Genomic DNA, 19,243 nt, shown 5'->3' with positions numbered 1-19,243 from the left:
AGGGGGCCTCGAGGAAGGCAGAATCTCCAGTGAATAGTATCCAATCTGCCTAGGTGGAGCTGATGCAATGAAATATAGATGGGTCTCTTGTGATACAATAGTGAATAATTGAGAATGTAAAGGTAGACATTTTATAGTAAGGAAGGGAATAACTTTTCAGTCTAGGAGCGGAGGTCTCTAGGACCATCAACGGAGAAGAGCCGAGAGAGGGAACCTACCCAGAGAAGCAGTGCTGCTGAGATGGAGGCAAAGACAATGATGTGGAGAGATGAAGCAGCTGGAGACTTTAGATCCAGAGAGGGAGAGCGAGTGTGTGCTGAAGACTGGGGCCGGGGGGAGGGCAGGCTTATAGGTATACTCTGGTTGGTTGATGATGCATGGGGGGGGATTGTAACCATGGCAATGATACGATGTATGATAGAATGAATGTAAATCTAATGTTCTCCCATGTAAACTATTGTATAATTCACAATAAAACACTTTAAAAAAATGAATGAATTATGAAAAACGTAAATGATAAAAATAAAAAAAAATAAAGGAATGTAATTATATCTGTCAGTTATATTACGGAAATACTTGACTTGAGCAAATTAAGCTGCCATGGGAAGTAGTGAGGTTAGGTCATCTGAGTGTTAGGAGGGATGCTCGCCTTAAGGACGTCTAGCTGTAAATTACGGGATTTGTGATACTAATAATTCTATCCTATAGATGCATAAACCTTTTTATTTTTTTCATTGATTTGCTAAAACATTTTTATCAGCTCTCTCCCAAGAAATAGAAAAATCTAAAAGTAAGTGAAATAGCCTCTATTTTTTAGTCTCTAATATGTTGTTAGCAATTTTAGGAAAAGTGGTTTTTGTGTAGTGGTTCTTGAAGTATAGTTTGTTGCTACTAAAAAGGATTATATGAGCTTTGTTTTTTTTTCATTGCTGCTTTAGGTTGACTATAGACAGAAAGCTGCTGCAGCAGGTAGAATTCCCACAAACTATCTTAGAAGAGAAATTGGTTCTTCTGATAAAGAAATACTTACAAGTCGAATAATAGGTAAGATATGAACATAGAAGCAGTCACCTTCTCTAATATTCCTGTGTTAGCATCTCTTCTCTTCCATTTGTGTTCTGCTCCTCGTCCACTACCGTCATGTTGACTGTGACTCATTATCTACGCTGTAGGACAGAGGAGAGCTGCTCCCTAGGGTCTTCAAGACTAAATCCGTACTGGAGCAGACAACTTCACCTTCCTCCTGCAGAATGACTGATGAGTTTGAAACACTGACCTTGCTGTTAGCTGCCAATGCTTAATGCATTGTGACACCTTCTCGATTTCTTCATTTTGCTTCGTTAACACTACTGCTGTTGCTTTGTGTGCCGTTGTGTCAGTTCTATCTCATAGCACCCCTGTATGGGGTTTCCAGGATTATAAATCTTTACGGTAGCAGAGCAGCTGGTGGATTATTGTACTTTTTTTTGTTAGCTACTGAATTCCCTGTACCTGGCGTACTGCCTGGTACAGAAGAGGCATTCAGTAAATACTTTTTGACTTAATGAATGATTCTATTGATCGTGAAAGTTCTATAGTCCATCTCTCTATTCAGTTGAATCTGCTCCCAGTACTTTTTTTATTTTCATGTTCAACACAGTAATTCCTAAAAGCATTCTATTCATCAACTACTAAAGTAGACTGGTAATGCCTCAAATCTCTGACATCTCTAAATAGTGTGAAATTTGTAATTATTGCACTCTAGATTAATTGTAATCAGTATTTGTGAGTTCAACTTCTGGACAAAAACTTGCCTTGGAATCTGATGGTGAAAGCCTCAGAAATTGCTATTTGTGTATTCTTACACACATTTCATCAGGCACAGATTATCAATGAAGAATTTTCTTTTGGTCTTGTCTTTCCTCTGCTCTTATGAGGGTAAGTCAAAAAGTGTTGCTACAAAATTACAGAAACATTTATTTAAAAAAAAAAATCCAAATGTGAAACTACTGTTTCTCAGTGTATCTTCCATCCACTTCTGTACATTTCTGAAGGTGGTGTTTCCATCTGTCTTCACTCTTCCCAAAGAATTCTGTGCTCTTTTCTTTGATTTACATCATGTCAAATGGCAGTTTTAGCATCCTCAGAAACTCAAATCATGTTTCTTTTAAATTGTCTTTGAGTTTGGGCAACAAAAGAGTCCTTCAGACTCTTTTGCAAGATTTGGGCTGTATAGTGGGTGCGTAAGGTTTCCTATTACCCTTGAAGGATGAGTCAGTACATTTTTTGTGTTAGAAAAAAAAAATTCCTCCATACAGCTTTCCTATTCTTATTACTTACGCAGCTTTCCATTTTCCTAAAACATCTTCATGATAAACCCCGCCCCATGGATGTCCTGTGTCCTTTGAGAAAATCTGTCAAGAGTTCCGTGTCAGAATCCCAAAAAGCAGTTGCCATAAGCTTCTGAGCTGACCTCTCTGCCTTGAATGTAAATGGCACAGCAGATCCCCTCGGAAGCTGCTGTTTTGATTGGACCTGTGTTTTTTTAAGCACCCTATGAGTCGGAACCTTGTGGTACAGTGGGTTATGTATTGAGTTGCTAACCTTAAGATTGGTCGGTCATTTGTTCAAACCCACCAGCCCCTCCATGGGAGAAAGATGAGGCTCCTGTAAAGATTTACTGTCTTGGAAACTCAAAGTAATAGTTCTCCTCTGTCCATTAGTGTCACTGTTTGTTTAACAAGATTAAGGCAGAGTATTACTGAGAGAATTTGTCTGCACCCATCCGCTGATCATAGAGATAGGTTTAAACATGCTTCTGAAATAAATCCATGTATGTTAGAACTGGAGCACTAGAAGTGATGCCTTTTGACTTACCTTGGTATAGGTAACATGCCTGTGAAACCAAAATGAAAAGTTGCTCCATAGCCTTAGACTGTGGCATGCTATATATTAATTGAAGAAGGGACATCTGTGCCTCTCTTAAGAAAGTTGGTTCATTAGGATAGTTAGTTTTTGGTTGTTAGGGTATATTGCTGTTGTTAAATACTGTTGAATCGATTCTGACTCAAAGCAACTCTGTATAGGGTTTCTGAGGAGGAGCTAGTTGGTTTGAACTGTTGACTTTGGTAGGTCATTGGGATAATTTTTATTCTTTTTCTTTTTATCTGTTGGACAGCTTAGCAAGGTTTTTAATGAGGGAAATCCTTGAAATGTAAAGTATCTCCTGACAGTACTGTCTAATGCTTTTGTCATTCTTTTGACAGATCGTTCAATTCGACCCCTCTTTCCAGCTGGCTACTTTTATGATACACAGGTACGTGTGTCATAAAATGTGATTTAGGTTTGTTTAGTTCTAACCCAATCAAAAATTGCTTCTTGAACTCTGTAATACCTCCCAGGTTAAACATAAAGAATGTAATATAAAAATTCTTGATGATACTGCTGCATTTTGCATTAAACTTTTTGAAAAGAATGAAATTTTCTAAGCTAAGATTAATTTAGTGTCACTTTGAGCTGACCCCTGAATTATGAATAGGAGTTAGCTAATCAGAATATGGGATGAGGAGCAGACCTAACTGGGGCCTGTAGGTCATGTTAGTATCAGAACCTATTGTAGTCAGCACAGCTAGTCTTTATTACTGGATCTGCTAAGCCTCTATTTGATTGTTTGAATACTGTCTAGAAATTTTCTTTCAGTATAATGACCCATGTACTTTATTCAAGTAACCATGTTATTTATTTGATGCAGATTGATATATATCCTTGCTTCATTTTCCCTCCTAGTAACACTTTTACAAGGATGCCCCAACCTCAATGAAGTTATTTTCTGAAGTACTTACCTTACACACATTGTTAAAGTATAAAATAATGTATTTGTATTGTTTTGTTTCACCTGTGTTTAGTTTTAAAAGACAAGATTAGTCTTACATAATAGAAATAACTAACATTTACAGAATACTTGTACATATGCATAGCGCTTTGCATGTAGTATTTTACATAGTCCTTGTAGGACTTCTTTAAGGAGCATGCTATTTTCCCTCATAAAGATGAGGAAACTGAGGCTTAATTTAAATAATTCACTCAAGGCCAAGCATTTAGTTAAATCATGATAAAGAAGTTTGACTACAAAGCTTAGGTTTTTAACTATATAAACCCAGTTGCCAGGGACGGTGAGTCCATGTGTGTAGAATTTTTGCCCTTTAGGGTTTTCAGGGGCAGACTTTTAGGTAGTAGATTGCCAGGCCTTTCTTCCAGGGTGACTCTGGGTAGATAATTCCTCTAACCTTTCAGTTAGCAACAAAGGACATTAACAGTTGTACTGCCCAGGGATTCATACTTTTATACTTTAGACCAATATGGTGGTGGTGGTGGTGGTGGTGGTGGTGGTGGTGGTGGTGGTTAAATGCCGTCAAGTCGGTTCCAACTCATAGTGACCCTGTTTGTACAGGGTTTCCAAGGCTGTAAATCTTTACGGGAGCAGAGAGCCTCATTTTTCTCCCGCGGATCAGCTGGTAGTTTCGAAGTGCTGACTTTGCACCTCGCAGCCCGATTCGTAATCACTACGCTACCAGAGCTCCTTAGACCAATATGAAAGCTTGGTCTAAACAATACAGCTCCCAAACCAATGTAGATGACATTTAAAATGCTTTAAATGTTTCCTCATATACTAGGTCCTTTGCAATCTGTTAGCAGTAGATGGAGTTCATGAACCTGATGTCCTAGCAATTAATGGTGGTAAGTATTCAAATAGAGAATAAAATTAACATTGTTAAATTTCAAAAGAATTATATATTTTAATTTCAGCTCTTTTTTTTTTTTTTTTTTTTTTTTTTTTTTTTTTAAGCTTCAGTAGCCCTCTCCTTATCAGATATTCCTTGGAATGGACCCATTGGTAAGTTCCAGTTTGTAAATAAGAAACATTTGTATATTTCTCAGTAAATACTAGTCAGCAAGGACGTTGGCCCAAATTTACTATTTCTTAGGAGTTGAACCAAGCTGGCATTCTAAGATTCTATTCAGCTCTTTCAGACATTTTTATCCTTGACTTAGGTTTTATTTTTGATAACTATATGTTACAATGTTACAGATTTTATGTCCTTAGATACTTGGATTTCTTAGGAGCCTTTCTGTTCAGAGAATTTTTCTTTATTGACTGAGAAATTGTGAGTGTGTACTATGCCAGGTCAAAACAAGCATTTGTTTGTAACTTACAGTTCATTTGAGTTGTAATCATGCAATATAAAAATGATTCATATTGTAAATCATTATTAAGTGTCATAAGTGCTAAATATCTAAGCTAAGCACTAAAGTAGAGGAGGGGAACATTTGGCCCATGGATTGTATAAGGCCCTCAAAATCATGTAGTCTGACTCTACCAAAACAGCCACAGTCATAGTCATCACGTTGTTGTTGTTGTTAAGTACCGTTTAGTCGGTTCCGACTTATAGCGACCCTGCACAGGGTTTCCGAGGCTATAAATCTTTATGGGAGCAGAAAGCCTCATCTTTCTCCCATGGAACAGCTGATAGTTTAGAACTGCTGACCTTGAGGTTAGCTGCCCAATTTGTAACTACTATGCTACCAGAGCTCCTTAGTCATCACATTAGGGTTAAGTTAATTATATGTTTGACCAATTTTTAAGTTGATAATTTTGCATGACGAATGGTGTTATAAATTTTGGCAGAAAAAAGGTTTCCCACCCCTGCAGTAAAGGAACAAAATGAAACTAGACATTGCCAATACAGAGGAATGAAGCATTTGTGCTTTAACAGTGACGAAGGTGGTGCCCACTACCATTACAGACATTTTGATCAAGAGCTCAATAGATGAATGCTGCTCAAAGTGGGAGGAAGTGGGGCAGGAGGGGATATGAAACTGAATTTTAAATTTCTTATACAGTGCAGGCTTACTAGACTCATTGAGACTAGAAGAATCCCCAAATCTTTTTCTATGAGAAAATTTTTTTGACCTTGTACCAAAACTCTCCTAAAGTCATCTTCAAAGCTAAACAACAATTAAGCTGAATTAGTAAAGTATACTCACCTTGAGCAATGTGCTACTTAAAGAATTATCTATATAGAATCAAAAGGAGCTCTGGTAGTGTAGCGGTAACGAGTCGGACTGCTAACTTCAAGATCAGCAGTTCACATTTACCAGGTGTTCTGGAGGAGAAAGATGAGGCTTTCTGCTCCCGTAAGGATTGGCAGCCTCGGAAACCCTGTGCAGAGTGGCTGTGAGTCTGAACCGACTCCATGGCACATAACCACCAACACCATATAGAATCAGAATGACACCAGTAACTAAAGCATAGACTAGAAAGAAGTTTGTGGAACAGTGAGTCTTAAGTCAATGGTGCTAAGATAGAATGGTGACACGAAATAATGTAATCAGTGTCATTGAACTATACATGTAGAGGTTGTTGAAGGAGTGCATGATTGGCTATGTGTATGTTAACCCCAAAAAGGGAATCAGATAATTATTTATAAGCAGTAAAATATATTAAAATATATAGACAGAAGGCTAAGAAAACATTTTATTTTGTAAGATCAGGTTGACAAGGTGACCTTCTTAGTTGTCAGTGTTTAAGCAAAAGCTGAGTAGGATCAGATGGTAAATATTTTCCTTGGAGGAAGTGTAGTCTAGGTCAGGAGGCCAACATGAATGTAATCACATAGGTATGAAAGAAGTGGTGGATTTGAGCAATTCGCAATGGGCCAGTTGGGCCAGAGGTAAAGTGGGGTAAGATGTTCTGTGGTCCTTAAGTCAGAGTACAGGGTGAGGGGCAGACCAAGCTGGGCCTTGTAGGTCATGTTAGTATCAGAGCCTGTTACAGTCAACACATAGTAGAAAGGTGGATTTTATTTTGTGGCCATAATCGAAGATGGAAGATTGAAACCTTCACTAGAGTCATGGCATGAAAATGGGAAGCTTTATTAAACAATTGCCAATATTTTAACCCATTTTAGGGGCCGTGCGAATAGGAATAATTGATGGAGAATGTGTTGTTAACCCTACACGAAAAGAAATGTCTTCTAGTACTTTAAATTTAGTGGTTGCAGGAGCACCTAGAAGTCAGATTGGTAAGTAATTTAAGGACTAGATGTAATCTGGATTCCACAGATTCTGGTTTTGTAAAAATGCCTTCTGTGTATGTTTTATGATAGAGCCATAAAGAATTTTTGTTTTGTTTTATCTCTGTCCTATTTCAGCACTGTACTTGCTTAACAAATACTACTTAAGTAGGCAAGTAGCTGTCCAGCCTTCTGGAAGCCAAGGCTGAAGCTGAAAGCATTTTTTGGTTACTCTACTATGAAAGAAGCCCGGCTACAGAGTTTCCCTGCTTTATACAAGAGTTTTGATCTTAGAAAAGCAGAAACAAAACCCCTAGTTGACTTTCTTAAGAAAAGATCACACAAAGATGTCCCCAACTATACTATAAAAAGAAACATTTGGTGGACACCTACTATGTGGGATGTTTCTAAATTTCATTTTATGTACATGAGGTTTCAAAAAGTTCATGGAAAAATTCATTATATTTTAATTTAATTTTCACCATGAGGTTTTTGAAGCCCTATTATATTGAAAATAAATGATTGTACACCTTAAAATAATCAATTATATGGTATGTGAATTATATTTCAATAAAGCTGTTACTGGAAACACCATGGCTCAGTAGGTTAAGCACTAGACTTTAAACCACAAGGTCAGTGGTTCGAGCCCGCCAGCTACTCCATGGAAGAAAGGTGGATTTTTCTGCTCCCACAAAGTTTTACAGCTTCTACAGGATTGCTGTGGGCCAGAACTGACTCAATGACACTTAACATCAAAGCTGTTGTAAAAATATAAGTGCATCCATAGTTTCTTTCGTTGTTTTATGGGAAATGCCTCATTAAATATGAGAGATTGCCCCAAAACAAAAGCACTTCTGTCTCGTCTGTTCCAACTCATAGTGACCCTACACAGGACACAATAGAACTGCTTGTTAGAGGTTCTGAAACTGAGTCTTTACAGGAGCAGACAGCCTGAGCTTTCTCCTGTGAAGTGACTGGTGGATTTGAACCCTTGGCCTTGTAGTTAGCAGGCCAATGCTTAGCTCACAGCACCACCCTAAATTTAAATAACAGGATTTCTCTATTCCTTTATTGTGTTTTGGAAACCAAAAGGTGCTTATACTGTTAAGAATAAAAAAACTCACAGTATTTGTGTCATGCCATGGTGTTTGAAATGCTGTGTTGGTAATAGGTTCAATGGCAATCATCTTTTTTTTTTCCTTAGTCATGTTGGAAGCCTCTGCAGAGAATGTTTTACAGCAGGACTTCTGCCATGCCATCAAAGTGGGAGTGAAGTGTAGCCAGCAAATAATTCAGGGCATACAGCAGTTGGTAAAAGAAATTGGTGTTCCCAAGAGGACACCTCAGAAGTTATTTATTCCTTCACCAGAGATTGTGAAACACATTCATAAGTAAGAACCTCTGTTTATATAGTAGAAACTATGAAATTGTTACCACATTTAATTTCCTCTCAGAAAAAAACTTCCCATAGGATTTCTGTTCATGCATTACTTCATAACAAGTACTTTTCTATTTTATAATGAAGCATTGCTATAAGCACCAACTCTGATGCTTAAACAAGCTTGAACCTACACCTTTCCTTCAAGCTTCTTGCCCTAAATTTGAATCTTAATTAAAAGTGGGAGTAAGTATATTGTTTAAGATTCAGATAATCCCTATCTAGCTCTCTCTGTCAAGGTGAAAAGAATACAGCGTATCTGAGATGGTGAATGAACTTCTCAAAAGAAATCTTGTGTAACCTCCAACCACCACATGCCCACATTCCTGATGTGAAGCTGGATTGCTAACCACCAGCTCGACAGTTCAAACCCATGAACCTGTCTTCAGAAACCATCTACAGGGTCACTATGAGTCAGATCCAACTTGATGGCACTTAACAGCAACAGTTAATACTATGAGCCCAGTACCTTAGAACAATGCCTGGTACACAGACAAGCACACAATTAAAAAAAAAAAAGAATCACTAAAAAACTGAAAAGTTAATATTTTTCCTTAGCAGTAGTCTCTTGGCCATTGTTCAAAATTAAAGATAAACATAAATTGTCCCCAATCATCAAAAGAAATTCTTGCAGTAACAGAATGAAATGGATAGAACACAAGAAACCGAGAGATTAAGAAGTATGGGTGTGGATCTAAATAAATGTTAAGTGGAAATTAATGAACAATTAAAGGCAAGAATAATGGAGAGCGTTTAGCACAGTGTTTTGTGTGGTTCTTTTGAGCGGTAGAGAAAGAAGTCTAAAAGCAAGTTCAAAAATGAGTATCTGTTAGTTAAATGTAAATTTAAATAAGCACATTTGAAATAGTCTACCAAGTCTCCCAAACTGGTGCCTTAATATGGTCATGCAGAAAAATTTAAGACGTAATTATAAACAAGCCCTCATTGGGCAGAAAATGCAGAATGTGATGATAACATGTGCAGTGTGATACCTGTGAATGCTGGCACCTGTGTCACGTGGAAGCCTGTGTACAGTAGACAGGGCTAAGACTATATCCTGTCAAAGATGAGACTCAGAAATGCAAGGCAATCCAATCAAGTTTCGGCTGTCACAGGTTTCAGTATAAGTTGTTCAGTGCTGTCAAGTCCATTTTAACTCATGTCGACCCTATATGGGTTTCCAAGGGCCAGCTGGTGGGTTTAAACAGCCAGCCTTGCAGTTTGCGTCCTAGTGCTTATCCTACAGCGCCATATATGACATGCAAAATCCTTCCTAGTAAGTAACATTTTGTTGCTTGCTAAGTGCTATTGAGTCAGTTCTGACTCATAGTAACCCTTTATAGGTTTCTGAGGAGTCGCTGGTGGGTTTAAACTGCTGACCTTGTGGTTAGCAGTCCAGTGCTTATCCTACAGTGCCACATTTTCCATTTAAAAACCCATAGTGTTGTTATTAAGTATCATCGAGTCAATTTTGACTTAATAGCATCCCTGTATAAGGTTGCCAAGGAGCGGCTAGTGGGTTTTACCTGTTGACCTTGTGATTGGCAGTCCAACGCTTATCCTGCAGCACCATACCAGGACTCATTAAAAAGTGCAAACAATACAATACATATTCTTCTAAGATTTCAGTCTTATCATTGATGGATTTGTGTGTGTGTGTGTATTCTGGCTTTGAAAACATGTTTGTGCCTTGTCTGTCTAAGATTACAAAAATACCCATTCATATTTTTTCTAGAACTTTTGTAGTTCCATTTGATACACTTAAATTCTTTTTTTAAGTGAGAATTGGGTTTAGGATTTTCTGGGGTCTTTTGTTGGTTGGTTTTTGGTTTTTTTTGTTTTGTTTTTCCAAATGACTAAACAATTGCCCATAGCACTCATTGGAATCCTGGTGTGGCCCTGGGGGTTAATGCGTTAGACTGCAAAGTTGGTTTGAACCACAAGGTTGGTGATTCAGGCTCATAGTTGGTCTTCAGAATCCTATACAGGGGCACTATGAGTAGGGATCGACTCAACAGCATCTAACAACAACAAATAGCACTAATTTTAAGTAATGCATCTTTTCTTCGTTTAATTAAAATGTTTTAAAAAAATGGTATAGTTATGTGGCTGTTGAAGAATTTGTTTTTTCTTATAAATACTAGAATTTACTATAAATTTATTATAATTTGTGTCTTATATAATAGCAAACATATATAAAAGTAGCAAATAAAATGTATTTTAATTATGGAATTAAAAAAAAATTAGTTTATTGTTTTTAAATATTCCAGTTTTGTTTGCAATAGGAACTGTTTTCATATTTCTAAGCAATGTTATGCTAACATTTATTTTGTGCTTAAAATAGACTTGCAATGGAAAGACTTTATGCAGTTTTTACAGATTATGAACATGATAAAGTACGTATAACTGAATTTTGTGTTACGTAATTGGGGAATTCTGTTTTGTCATATCTCACATAATTTTGTCTGTGAACATTAAGTCTATTTTACAAAACATCTGTAAACAGGAAACTTTTAAAAAAGCAAACCTAGTTGTTTGCATTTCCGTTTTTTTCAGGGGATGCATTTATAGAAATTTTATTGCATTATTTTCAAGACGTTGTTTTCTTCTCTACTTTCCGTAATAAACCACCATTCGTTTTCCTTCATGTTAACATTTTTCTATTTTTCTTTTTCTTTGCAACTTTTTATTGTGAATTGAGTGAAGGTTTACAGAGCAGGTCATCAGTTTCACATTCAGCACATACACTTTGCTTCATTGCATGGTTGTAATCCCTTCTATGTATCAACAGTTAATAGTATTTTTACCTCTGTTTACTTTGATTATTTCATTCCTACCTGTGTACCTTCATCTTTCCTGTGCTAACCTCCCTCTTGTTATATGTTGCCTGCACTGTCCCGTGAATAATTTTCCCTCCCCCTCCATACCCTGTAACCAGAATAGATTGTTTCTTCTATCAAGAAAACTTTTCTTAACTTTTTACAACATTGGTTTCATACATTATTTGCCCTTCTGTGATTAATTTCACTTAGCGTAATGTCCTCCAGGTTGAGCCGTGTTGTGAGGTGTTTCACAGATTCATCACTCTTCAACATTTTATAGTATTCCATTGTGTGTAGGTACCAAAGTTTGTTTAACCATTCTTCTGTTCATGGGCATTTAGGCGCTCTTATCTTTTTGATGTATCTCTTGTAGACAGCATATTGAAGGATCCTGTTTTCTTATCCATTCTCCTCTCTATATTTCTTGGCTGGAATATTTAATCAGTTTATATTTAGTGTAATTACTGATATATATGAACTCATTGCTATCATTTTTCTGTGTGCTTTTGTTTTGTGGTGCTGTTGGATTCTTGGTTCCACATAATTTTCTATGCTGAGTTAATTTAGTTTGTAGGTTTTCTTTTCATTTTCATTTCTGTTGTGTTCTTGTTTACTAAGTCTTTCTGATTTTCTGTTTTATTTTTATATACAGTGTAAACTTTTTCTTTGCGGTTATCCGGTAATATTTATTAATTTTTTCCCTGCTTAAATAGTCTGTTTTATCTTGAAATCTGCTTCCTTGATGTTGTTGTTGTTGTTAAGTGCCATCGAGTCGGTTCCAACCCATAGCAACCCTGTGTAGGGTTTACAAGGAGATGCTGGTGAGCTTGAATCGCCAACCTTGCAGTTCATATGGCTTTGCAGTCTGGCACATTAACCCACAGTGCCAGAGAAGTTCTGTATTTATACTATTCTGTCATTTTGCTTTGTACATGACTTCATTATATATTGATATCTCTTGTTCCCTATTTTCAGTTTTGTAAGTTTGTTTTAAACACCTCTGTATCTAGATTGAGTTTGGGTGGTGTTTCATATATGGTTGTTTTCTCCTGTTGTTGGTTCTTGGTACAAAAAACGTCCTTTAGCATTTTTTCAAAGGTCTGGTCAGTACAGATTCCTTTAATTTCTGTTTATCAGGAGATGTTCTAGTTTCATAGTCATGCTTAAGGGACAGCTTTGCTGGGTATATGATTGTTGGTTGGCAGTTATTTTCATTCAGAGTTTTGTATATGTCATCCCATTGTCTTCTTGCCTGCATGATTTCCGCTGAGAAATCAGAGTTTAGTCTTATTGGCTTTCCTTTGTAATTTTTCATTTTTCCTGAACTGCTCTCAGGATTCTTTACTTGTCTTTGATTTTAGAAAGTTTGATTATTATATGTCTTAGGGATTTTCTCTTAGGACCTGTCCTCTGTGGGTTCATTCAGCTTCTTGTAGGCTTATCTTCTCATGTTTTATTATATTAAGGATGCTTTTTTACAACAACTCTTGGACAATTTTCTCTGTGCTTTTTATTCTCTCTTCCTGTTGTGGAATTACAGTCACTAGAACATTGTTCCTCTTCATGGTATCCCACATAACTCTGAGGCATTCTTTTGATTTTTTTCTGATTGTTCTTCTAGCATACCAGTATTGAGAGCTTTATCTTAGGGCTTCCATTGCTTCGAGTCTTCTCCTTTGCCCTTACAATGTTTTGTCCATTTCTGAAATCTTAGTATTAATCTTATGGATTTCTAATTACAGGTTTTGTATTGTTTCAAATTTTACATTTATTTTGTTTGTTCTTATAGCATTTTTCTGGATTCTTCTAAAGTTTTTTCTGTGTCCTCCTTGCTTTACTCGATCTTTCTGTCAGTCCATTGAAGGTATCAAAATATAATTTTTTGTAATTGTTTTTCAGTTAGTTGCATTACTCTATTCCTCAAAAATGTTTTCTTTTTTAGCATCTTGGTTATTTATTTGTGCCTTTCTATCTTGTTTCTTCATGTGAGTTAAAATTATCTGTTGTCTCCAGGGCATTGTGGGGTTGCTGTATTTGTAAAAACAGTGCAGTTGTTGGACCTGGAGGGGAGAAATCTCTGCTGGTGGGGTGGGCTCCTGCAATTCAAGGAGCTCATGAGGTAGTTGTAGAAGGAATACAACAGCAATGTTCCTGGCCCTAGATGGAGTTCCTGTTGGCCTTTGTGTTATCTGTGTGCAGAGCCCTCAGTCCAGAAGTAGTTTGATGGAGCTGGTTTCAGTGTCTTTTTAGGACCACAGGGAATCAGAACAGAGTGACTGATTAAATACTGGTCTGTTGGCTCCACATTATTTGTACGTCTGTAGCCAAGCCAATCTCAATCCAGGTACCAAAGTGGTACACACTGGCATGCTTCCCAACCATGTGGCTCCAAACTCCCCAAGAGTAGGTTCTGTCTGGGGATGGTTGAGGATGGGAGCTGGCTAAACCTCTGGTCACCAGGGGGGTATAGGGAAAAAGGAAAAAATTGCACCTTTCCTGTCACACTCTCGAATCTGCTCTTCCAGGCTTTCCTCCACTGCCAAACAGCTCAGATGGTCTAGCCACCTGTGCCTAACTGTTCACCAGTCACTCTTATCCCACTCTCAATGTTCCTGCTTGGCCTCTCCTCCCAGCAAGCATTCCATCCACCTCTGAAACCTTTCTTCTGAAGTTCAGGGTGCCAAAACTTTCATCTGTGCCTGTTTTATTTGGTGTCTCATATCTTTATTGTAGAAGGTCTTTGTCGTCCATCAGCCTAGTCCACCATCTTGCTGGCAGTCCCTGCATTCTTTGTTAATAAAAATTTTAGGGAAATCTGTAATGCAATTTCAATTAATTATATAAGCAAAATTACTTCTAAATCAATTATGATTGATTTATGAATGATCGGTTCGAATCTTTTAAAGAATACTGCTACCATTAGAGAAATGCAAGAATTCTTGTAATGTGTGACTTGTATGATAATTTAAAATAGAAATATTCATTGTTGCCAGGTATGTAACAACTGAACATGAACTTTTGTTTAGATTTCCAGAGATGAAGCTGTTAACAAGATAAGGTTAGAAACTGAGGAACAACTAAAAGGTGAATTTTTTTTTTTTTTAATTTCAATGGGAAAAGTTGACAAAATCATTTCTCAGTGCTCCTCCAGCTTCTCATTTTGTTTGTCTTTAGTAAATTTGGAGTAATGATCCATCAGGATTCCTGTTGAATTCATTTGTAAGACTGTGCCTAGCACTGTACCTGACATATACTGGGCATCTGGTAAATGTTAGTTGAATATGGAATATGCCTGGTATTTTCTGAATCGGATTCTTGAACGTTAAGGTGGCTTTCTTGTCATTTTAAAACCCAAAAGATAATCTTTAAGTTTCTTGAGTTCCTGATCTGTAAAATTACTGATTTGTGGGGATTTACTAAATCATTTGCAGTAAAGTGTTCAATGAATATTCACTGATGTTATTGTTGCTATTGGAGTCCTGGTGTGGTATTATGGGATAAAGCACTGAACCACAAGGTGGTTAGAACTACAAAGTTCAAACTCACCAGCCAGTCCTTAGAAACCTACAGAGGGTTGCTAAGAGTTGGAACCTAGTCAGCAGCACTTACCAATAACAACAACAGTGTTGTGTTGTTGTTATTAATATGTGGAATTATAAAATTTAGGTATTAGAACAGGGATACAGAATATCCGGCTGTGGGCCATATAACGCCCTCAAAATCATTTGGTCTGGCCTTGCCAAGGCAACCGCATCACATTGCAGCTGCTGCTAAGTACCCCCAAGCTGGTTCTAAATCATAACAAACCCTGTCCTGGGTTTCTGAGGATGCAGCTGGTAGATTTGAACTGCCAACCTGTGGTTCAGAATCCATTGCTGATTCTACAGCTTCACACCCAAAGTCCAGCCATCACATTGGTGGTGGTGGTTTTGTGTCATAAAGTGGGTTCCAACTCATAGCATCTCATAGTTTTTCCGAGGCTATACATCTTTACAGGAGCAGAAAGCCTCATCTTTCTCGTATGGAACAGATGGTAGTTTCAAACTGCTGACCTTGAGGTTAACAGCCAGGCTCGTAACTGCTATACTACCAGAGCTCCTTAGTCATCACATTAGGGATGAGGTAATTAAATGTTTGATGAAGGCTAATTTGTAAGTTGACAATTTTGTATGGCCCATACATGACGTTATAAATTTTATCTGACAAAAAAAGCTTCATACCTTGTTTTAGAGACTTTAGCTCTTTCTAAAAATTTTTCAGTAAAGTTTTCATTAACTAAATTTGTTTGAAAGTAGATTCCGAAGCTTGCTTTCTTAATCGGTGTTAGTCTGTACACTTTGCTAAAACCTAACCATCATGGGTGACCCTGCTGTATTGGAAATACTAGTGGTATATCTTCCAACATCATAGCAGCATGCAAGCCACCACAACATAGCAAACTGACAATGAGTGAAATTCCAGAACACTTCATGTTACTCAGGCAGAGCTTGTACATGGAACAAGAGGCAGTCATTCAAACATGGTTGAGATTGGAAAAGGTGTCTCAGACAGGATTATATCTGTTCGCCTTACTTACTTGATCAGTATACTAGACAAATAATCCAAAAAGCAGCATCAGGATTGGAGGAAGAGTCATCAACCTGTGATACGAAGATGACACAGCCTTGCTTGCTAAAAATGAAGATAACTTCAAGTATTTAACTGATGAACATCAAAGACTACAGTGTTCAGTATGGATTACAACTGAAAAAGAGAAGCTGAAAATTCTCACAAATGGATTTAAAAAGGCATCATGATAAATGGTAAGGAAATTAAAGTTTGAATCAACAATCAGTACCCATGAAAGCAACAGTCAAGAAATCTAAGGGTTGCTTTGGGAAAATCTGCGGCAAAAGACATGTTTAAAGTTCTAAAAAGTAAAAGTGTCACTTTGATGACTCAGGTTTACCTGACACAAGCCATGATCTTTCAGATCACCTCAACAACATCTTATTAGATCACCTTGTATACTGTGAAAGCTGGTCAATGTAGATAAAGCTAGACGACGAATTGTAACATTGAAGTGTAGCGTCGGCAAAGCTCTTGTATCATGCACCTTCAGAAGAACTGACGATGGCAAGACTGTGTCTTGCTTTTTTTGGATATATCATTATGAAAGACCAGTTACTGGAAAAGGACATCCTGTTTGGTAGAGGGTCAGTGAAAACAATAGAAACCCAATGAGATGGATTGACATAGTGGGTTCAAGCATACCAACAATCATGAGATGTTAGAGGATCAGGCAGTGTTTCATTCTGTTACGCAAAAATTATTAAGCAGTAGAATTATAATATCAGTCTCACAACTGAATATGAAGCAAATGAGACATACAGATCTCGTGAATTTTTTTCCCCACAAGTAAACATTCCCTCATTTGAGTTTTTTTCTCCTTTTAAAATTAGAAAGACTGCTATTAGCATGGTTTTTCTTTGTGGCCATTATCTGTAATTACCATTCAAAAAGTTAGTCGTTCTTACTACATTTCTAACTATTAAAAATAGGAAACTTTATAGTACTTGTTGCCTTATTTCAAAAAAACTGATTCTGTATTTGTATTATACATACAATATATTCATGACTCTCTTGATTGATAGAATAATATTTTAAGTGTTCCGATCCTAATTATTTTCCTGTCTAAACACAACCCAACTAAAGCATAAAACTTTATGTTAATAGAATATAACATCAAAATTATTCTTGCCTGAAACTGTTCAAAATTATTCTTGGGTGGTACAGATGGTTTACGCTCAGCTGCTAACTCCCATCCAGTGAAGCTACAGAAGACAGACCAGGCAATCTGCTTCTATAAAGATCACAACCAAGAAAACCTTATAGTGTAGTTCTAGACTCGAACTCACCTCCGAGTCTCAATTTTCAGCCAAGCACCAGATGGCTATATAAAGGGGACAACAGTACTAGCGAGGTGTGCACACCACAGGAATGTCAACCATTCGAGCAGTTGCCCTAGTACAGCATTGAAAAGGGTGGAGAAAGAAGGAGAAATGAAAACAAGAAACACAGGGAGGAAGGTGGAAGGGGATTGAAGGGATGACAGTCTTTGAGATGAAATGTAGTATATGATTTGTTAAATGTGAAACATGATTTGCTCTGTAAAGCTTCAATCAATTCACAATAAAAAGTTAGTTTGAAAATTTAAAAGAAAAGAAAACCCTATGGAACTCATTTCTCCTCTAACACATGGTCACCGTGAGTCTGAATTGACTTAATTACAACAGGTCTGATTGTGGTTTTGTTGAAAGAAAATAAAGTACTTATTATATCTCTATTTTCTATGACCATTTCTTATGTTCTGGTTACTTTATGTTTAATATACCAGTTCTTGAGAAAACTATACTTCAAATTTGCTATATTGATCCAAAAGATGGAGTCGCTTAATGTTGGAAAGCATAAGCTTTGAGGCAGACAAATCTCAAAAGGTTGACACTGTACAGGTCAGTGTCTCAGTTGTGTGGCCGTGGGCAATATCCTTGTTTTTTAAGCCTAGATTTTTATTTACTTTGTAAGTTATTGTTAAGATTCAAAATGCTAAAATATTTAAAGTGCCTGATTCATAAAAGCACTTCATAAATATTGGCTGAAAATATTGATGGCTATGCAGAGCAAGATGGCAGAGTGAGTGGAGGTTTCCATTTACTTACTCCCCCAGTAACTAACCCATTGAACAAATTAAACAAATTAAAATCAGCCCAGACAGATCTCAGAACTCATATCAGCAGCTGAAGTGTTGGAGAGGAGGGACAAGAACAATAACAGAAGCTGGGAGAACCTACCTGCTAACATTCAGAGGGCTCACTCATAACAGCCATTACAGGGCAGGGCTGGGTAATCCCTCGAACAGGGAACATAGGAAAGGAGTTAATCTAGGGAAGCTGTAGCCCAGTTGAAGGTGACCAAGAGTCTACTTTTAATCTCACTGAGGCCTGAGACCAACATTCATGATGACTAGGTGAATACTTCAGACTGATGTGGACTGCACAGATGGAAAGTGATACACAGTGGATCATCGTGGGTGAGCCTAGGCAGGGATAGCCATGAAGGAAAGAGCCCACACCTTCACTGTGGGGAAGTCTAGCCCCACCACTTACAACAACATTTGCAAACAGTTAAGCCATTACCATCACCCCTTGCATTTGACTTGAACTTCTGAGATCAAGCATGCAGAATTCTGGAGTCAGCACAAAAAAAAACTAAAGATAAGAGTGCCTTCTAGTGGTTCTCAGGAGAAGATGCAAAGCTCACTGCTGCTGTCAATTCTGACCCATTGAGGCTGCTGCCTGATGTGCCCGATGGGGTTCCCAACGCTGTGAGTCTTTTCAGAGAAGGTGGTGGGTGCAGGTCCTGGCCTTTCAGTTAGCAACTGGCTGCTTGGCCTCTGAGCCACCAGAGTGTCTAATCAGAAATATTTCCCCCCAGAACAAGACAAACTTTAAAGTAAACAAAGATAACCACAATGGCCCAAGTTCAACAAAAAAGTAAAATGCACAAAGTCAAAAGAAAGACCAGTCAAAAAGCAAAACATGTAAAAAGGACAATTCTCTCTGAAAGGCCATGATAATACAACGAATTGATTGACTGTCAGACTGGTGCTAAATGTGATTGTTATGTTAGGTGCCATTGAGTCAGTTCCCACTCATAGCAACCCAGTATAGGGTTCCTGAGGAGCGATTAGTGAGTTTGTTTGAACTTCCAATCTGAACCGACACAGATGACAATAGGAGTATATATAAATGTATAGTAAGTGACAAAAATCAGAATAAATACATTTGAATTATGGTGTTGGCAAAGAATATTGAATATACCATGGACTACCAGAACCAACAAATCTATCCTGGAAGAAGTACAGCCAGAGTGCTCTTTAGAAGCAAAGATGA

General features: G+C 37.5%; 1 protein-coding gene across 1 annotated transcript in view; it reads left to right on the top strand.

Moving 5' to 3' along the window:
- Window positions 1–19,243, top strand: part of PNPT1 (polyribonucleotide nucleotidyltransferase 1) — an 85,953-nt gene that overhangs the window by 29,396 nt on the left and 37,314 nt on the right. Inside the window, exons 4-11 of the mRNA XM_006868017.1 lie at window positions 939–1,044; window positions 3,246–3,295; window positions 4,653–4,716; window positions 4,826–4,873; window positions 6,948–7,061; window positions 8,257–8,443; window positions 10,835–10,886; window positions 14,339–14,396. Of these exons, the coding sequence (XP_006868079.1) occupies window positions 939–1,044; window positions 3,246–3,295; window positions 4,653–4,716; window positions 4,826–4,873; window positions 6,948–7,061; window positions 8,257–8,443; window positions 10,835–10,886; window positions 14,339–14,396 (679 nt within the window). The remainder of the gene's footprint in view (window positions 1–938; window positions 1,045–3,245; window positions 3,296–4,652; window positions 4,717–4,825; window positions 4,874–6,947; window positions 7,062–8,256; window positions 8,444–10,834; window positions 10,887–14,338; window positions 14,397–19,243) is intronic.

This window comes from Chrysochloris asiatica, unplaced genomic scaffold (assembly GCF_000296735.1).
Source record: "Chrysochloris asiatica unplaced genomic scaffold, ChrAsi1.0 scaffold00114, whole genome shotgun sequence".
Taxonomy (NCBI): Eukaryota; Metazoa; Chordata; class Mammalia; order Afrosoricida; family Chrysochloridae; genus Chrysochloris; species Chrysochloris asiatica.
Note: the sequence above shows the minus strand (reverse complement) of the source record. Positions and strands in the feature narration are given on the sequence as shown.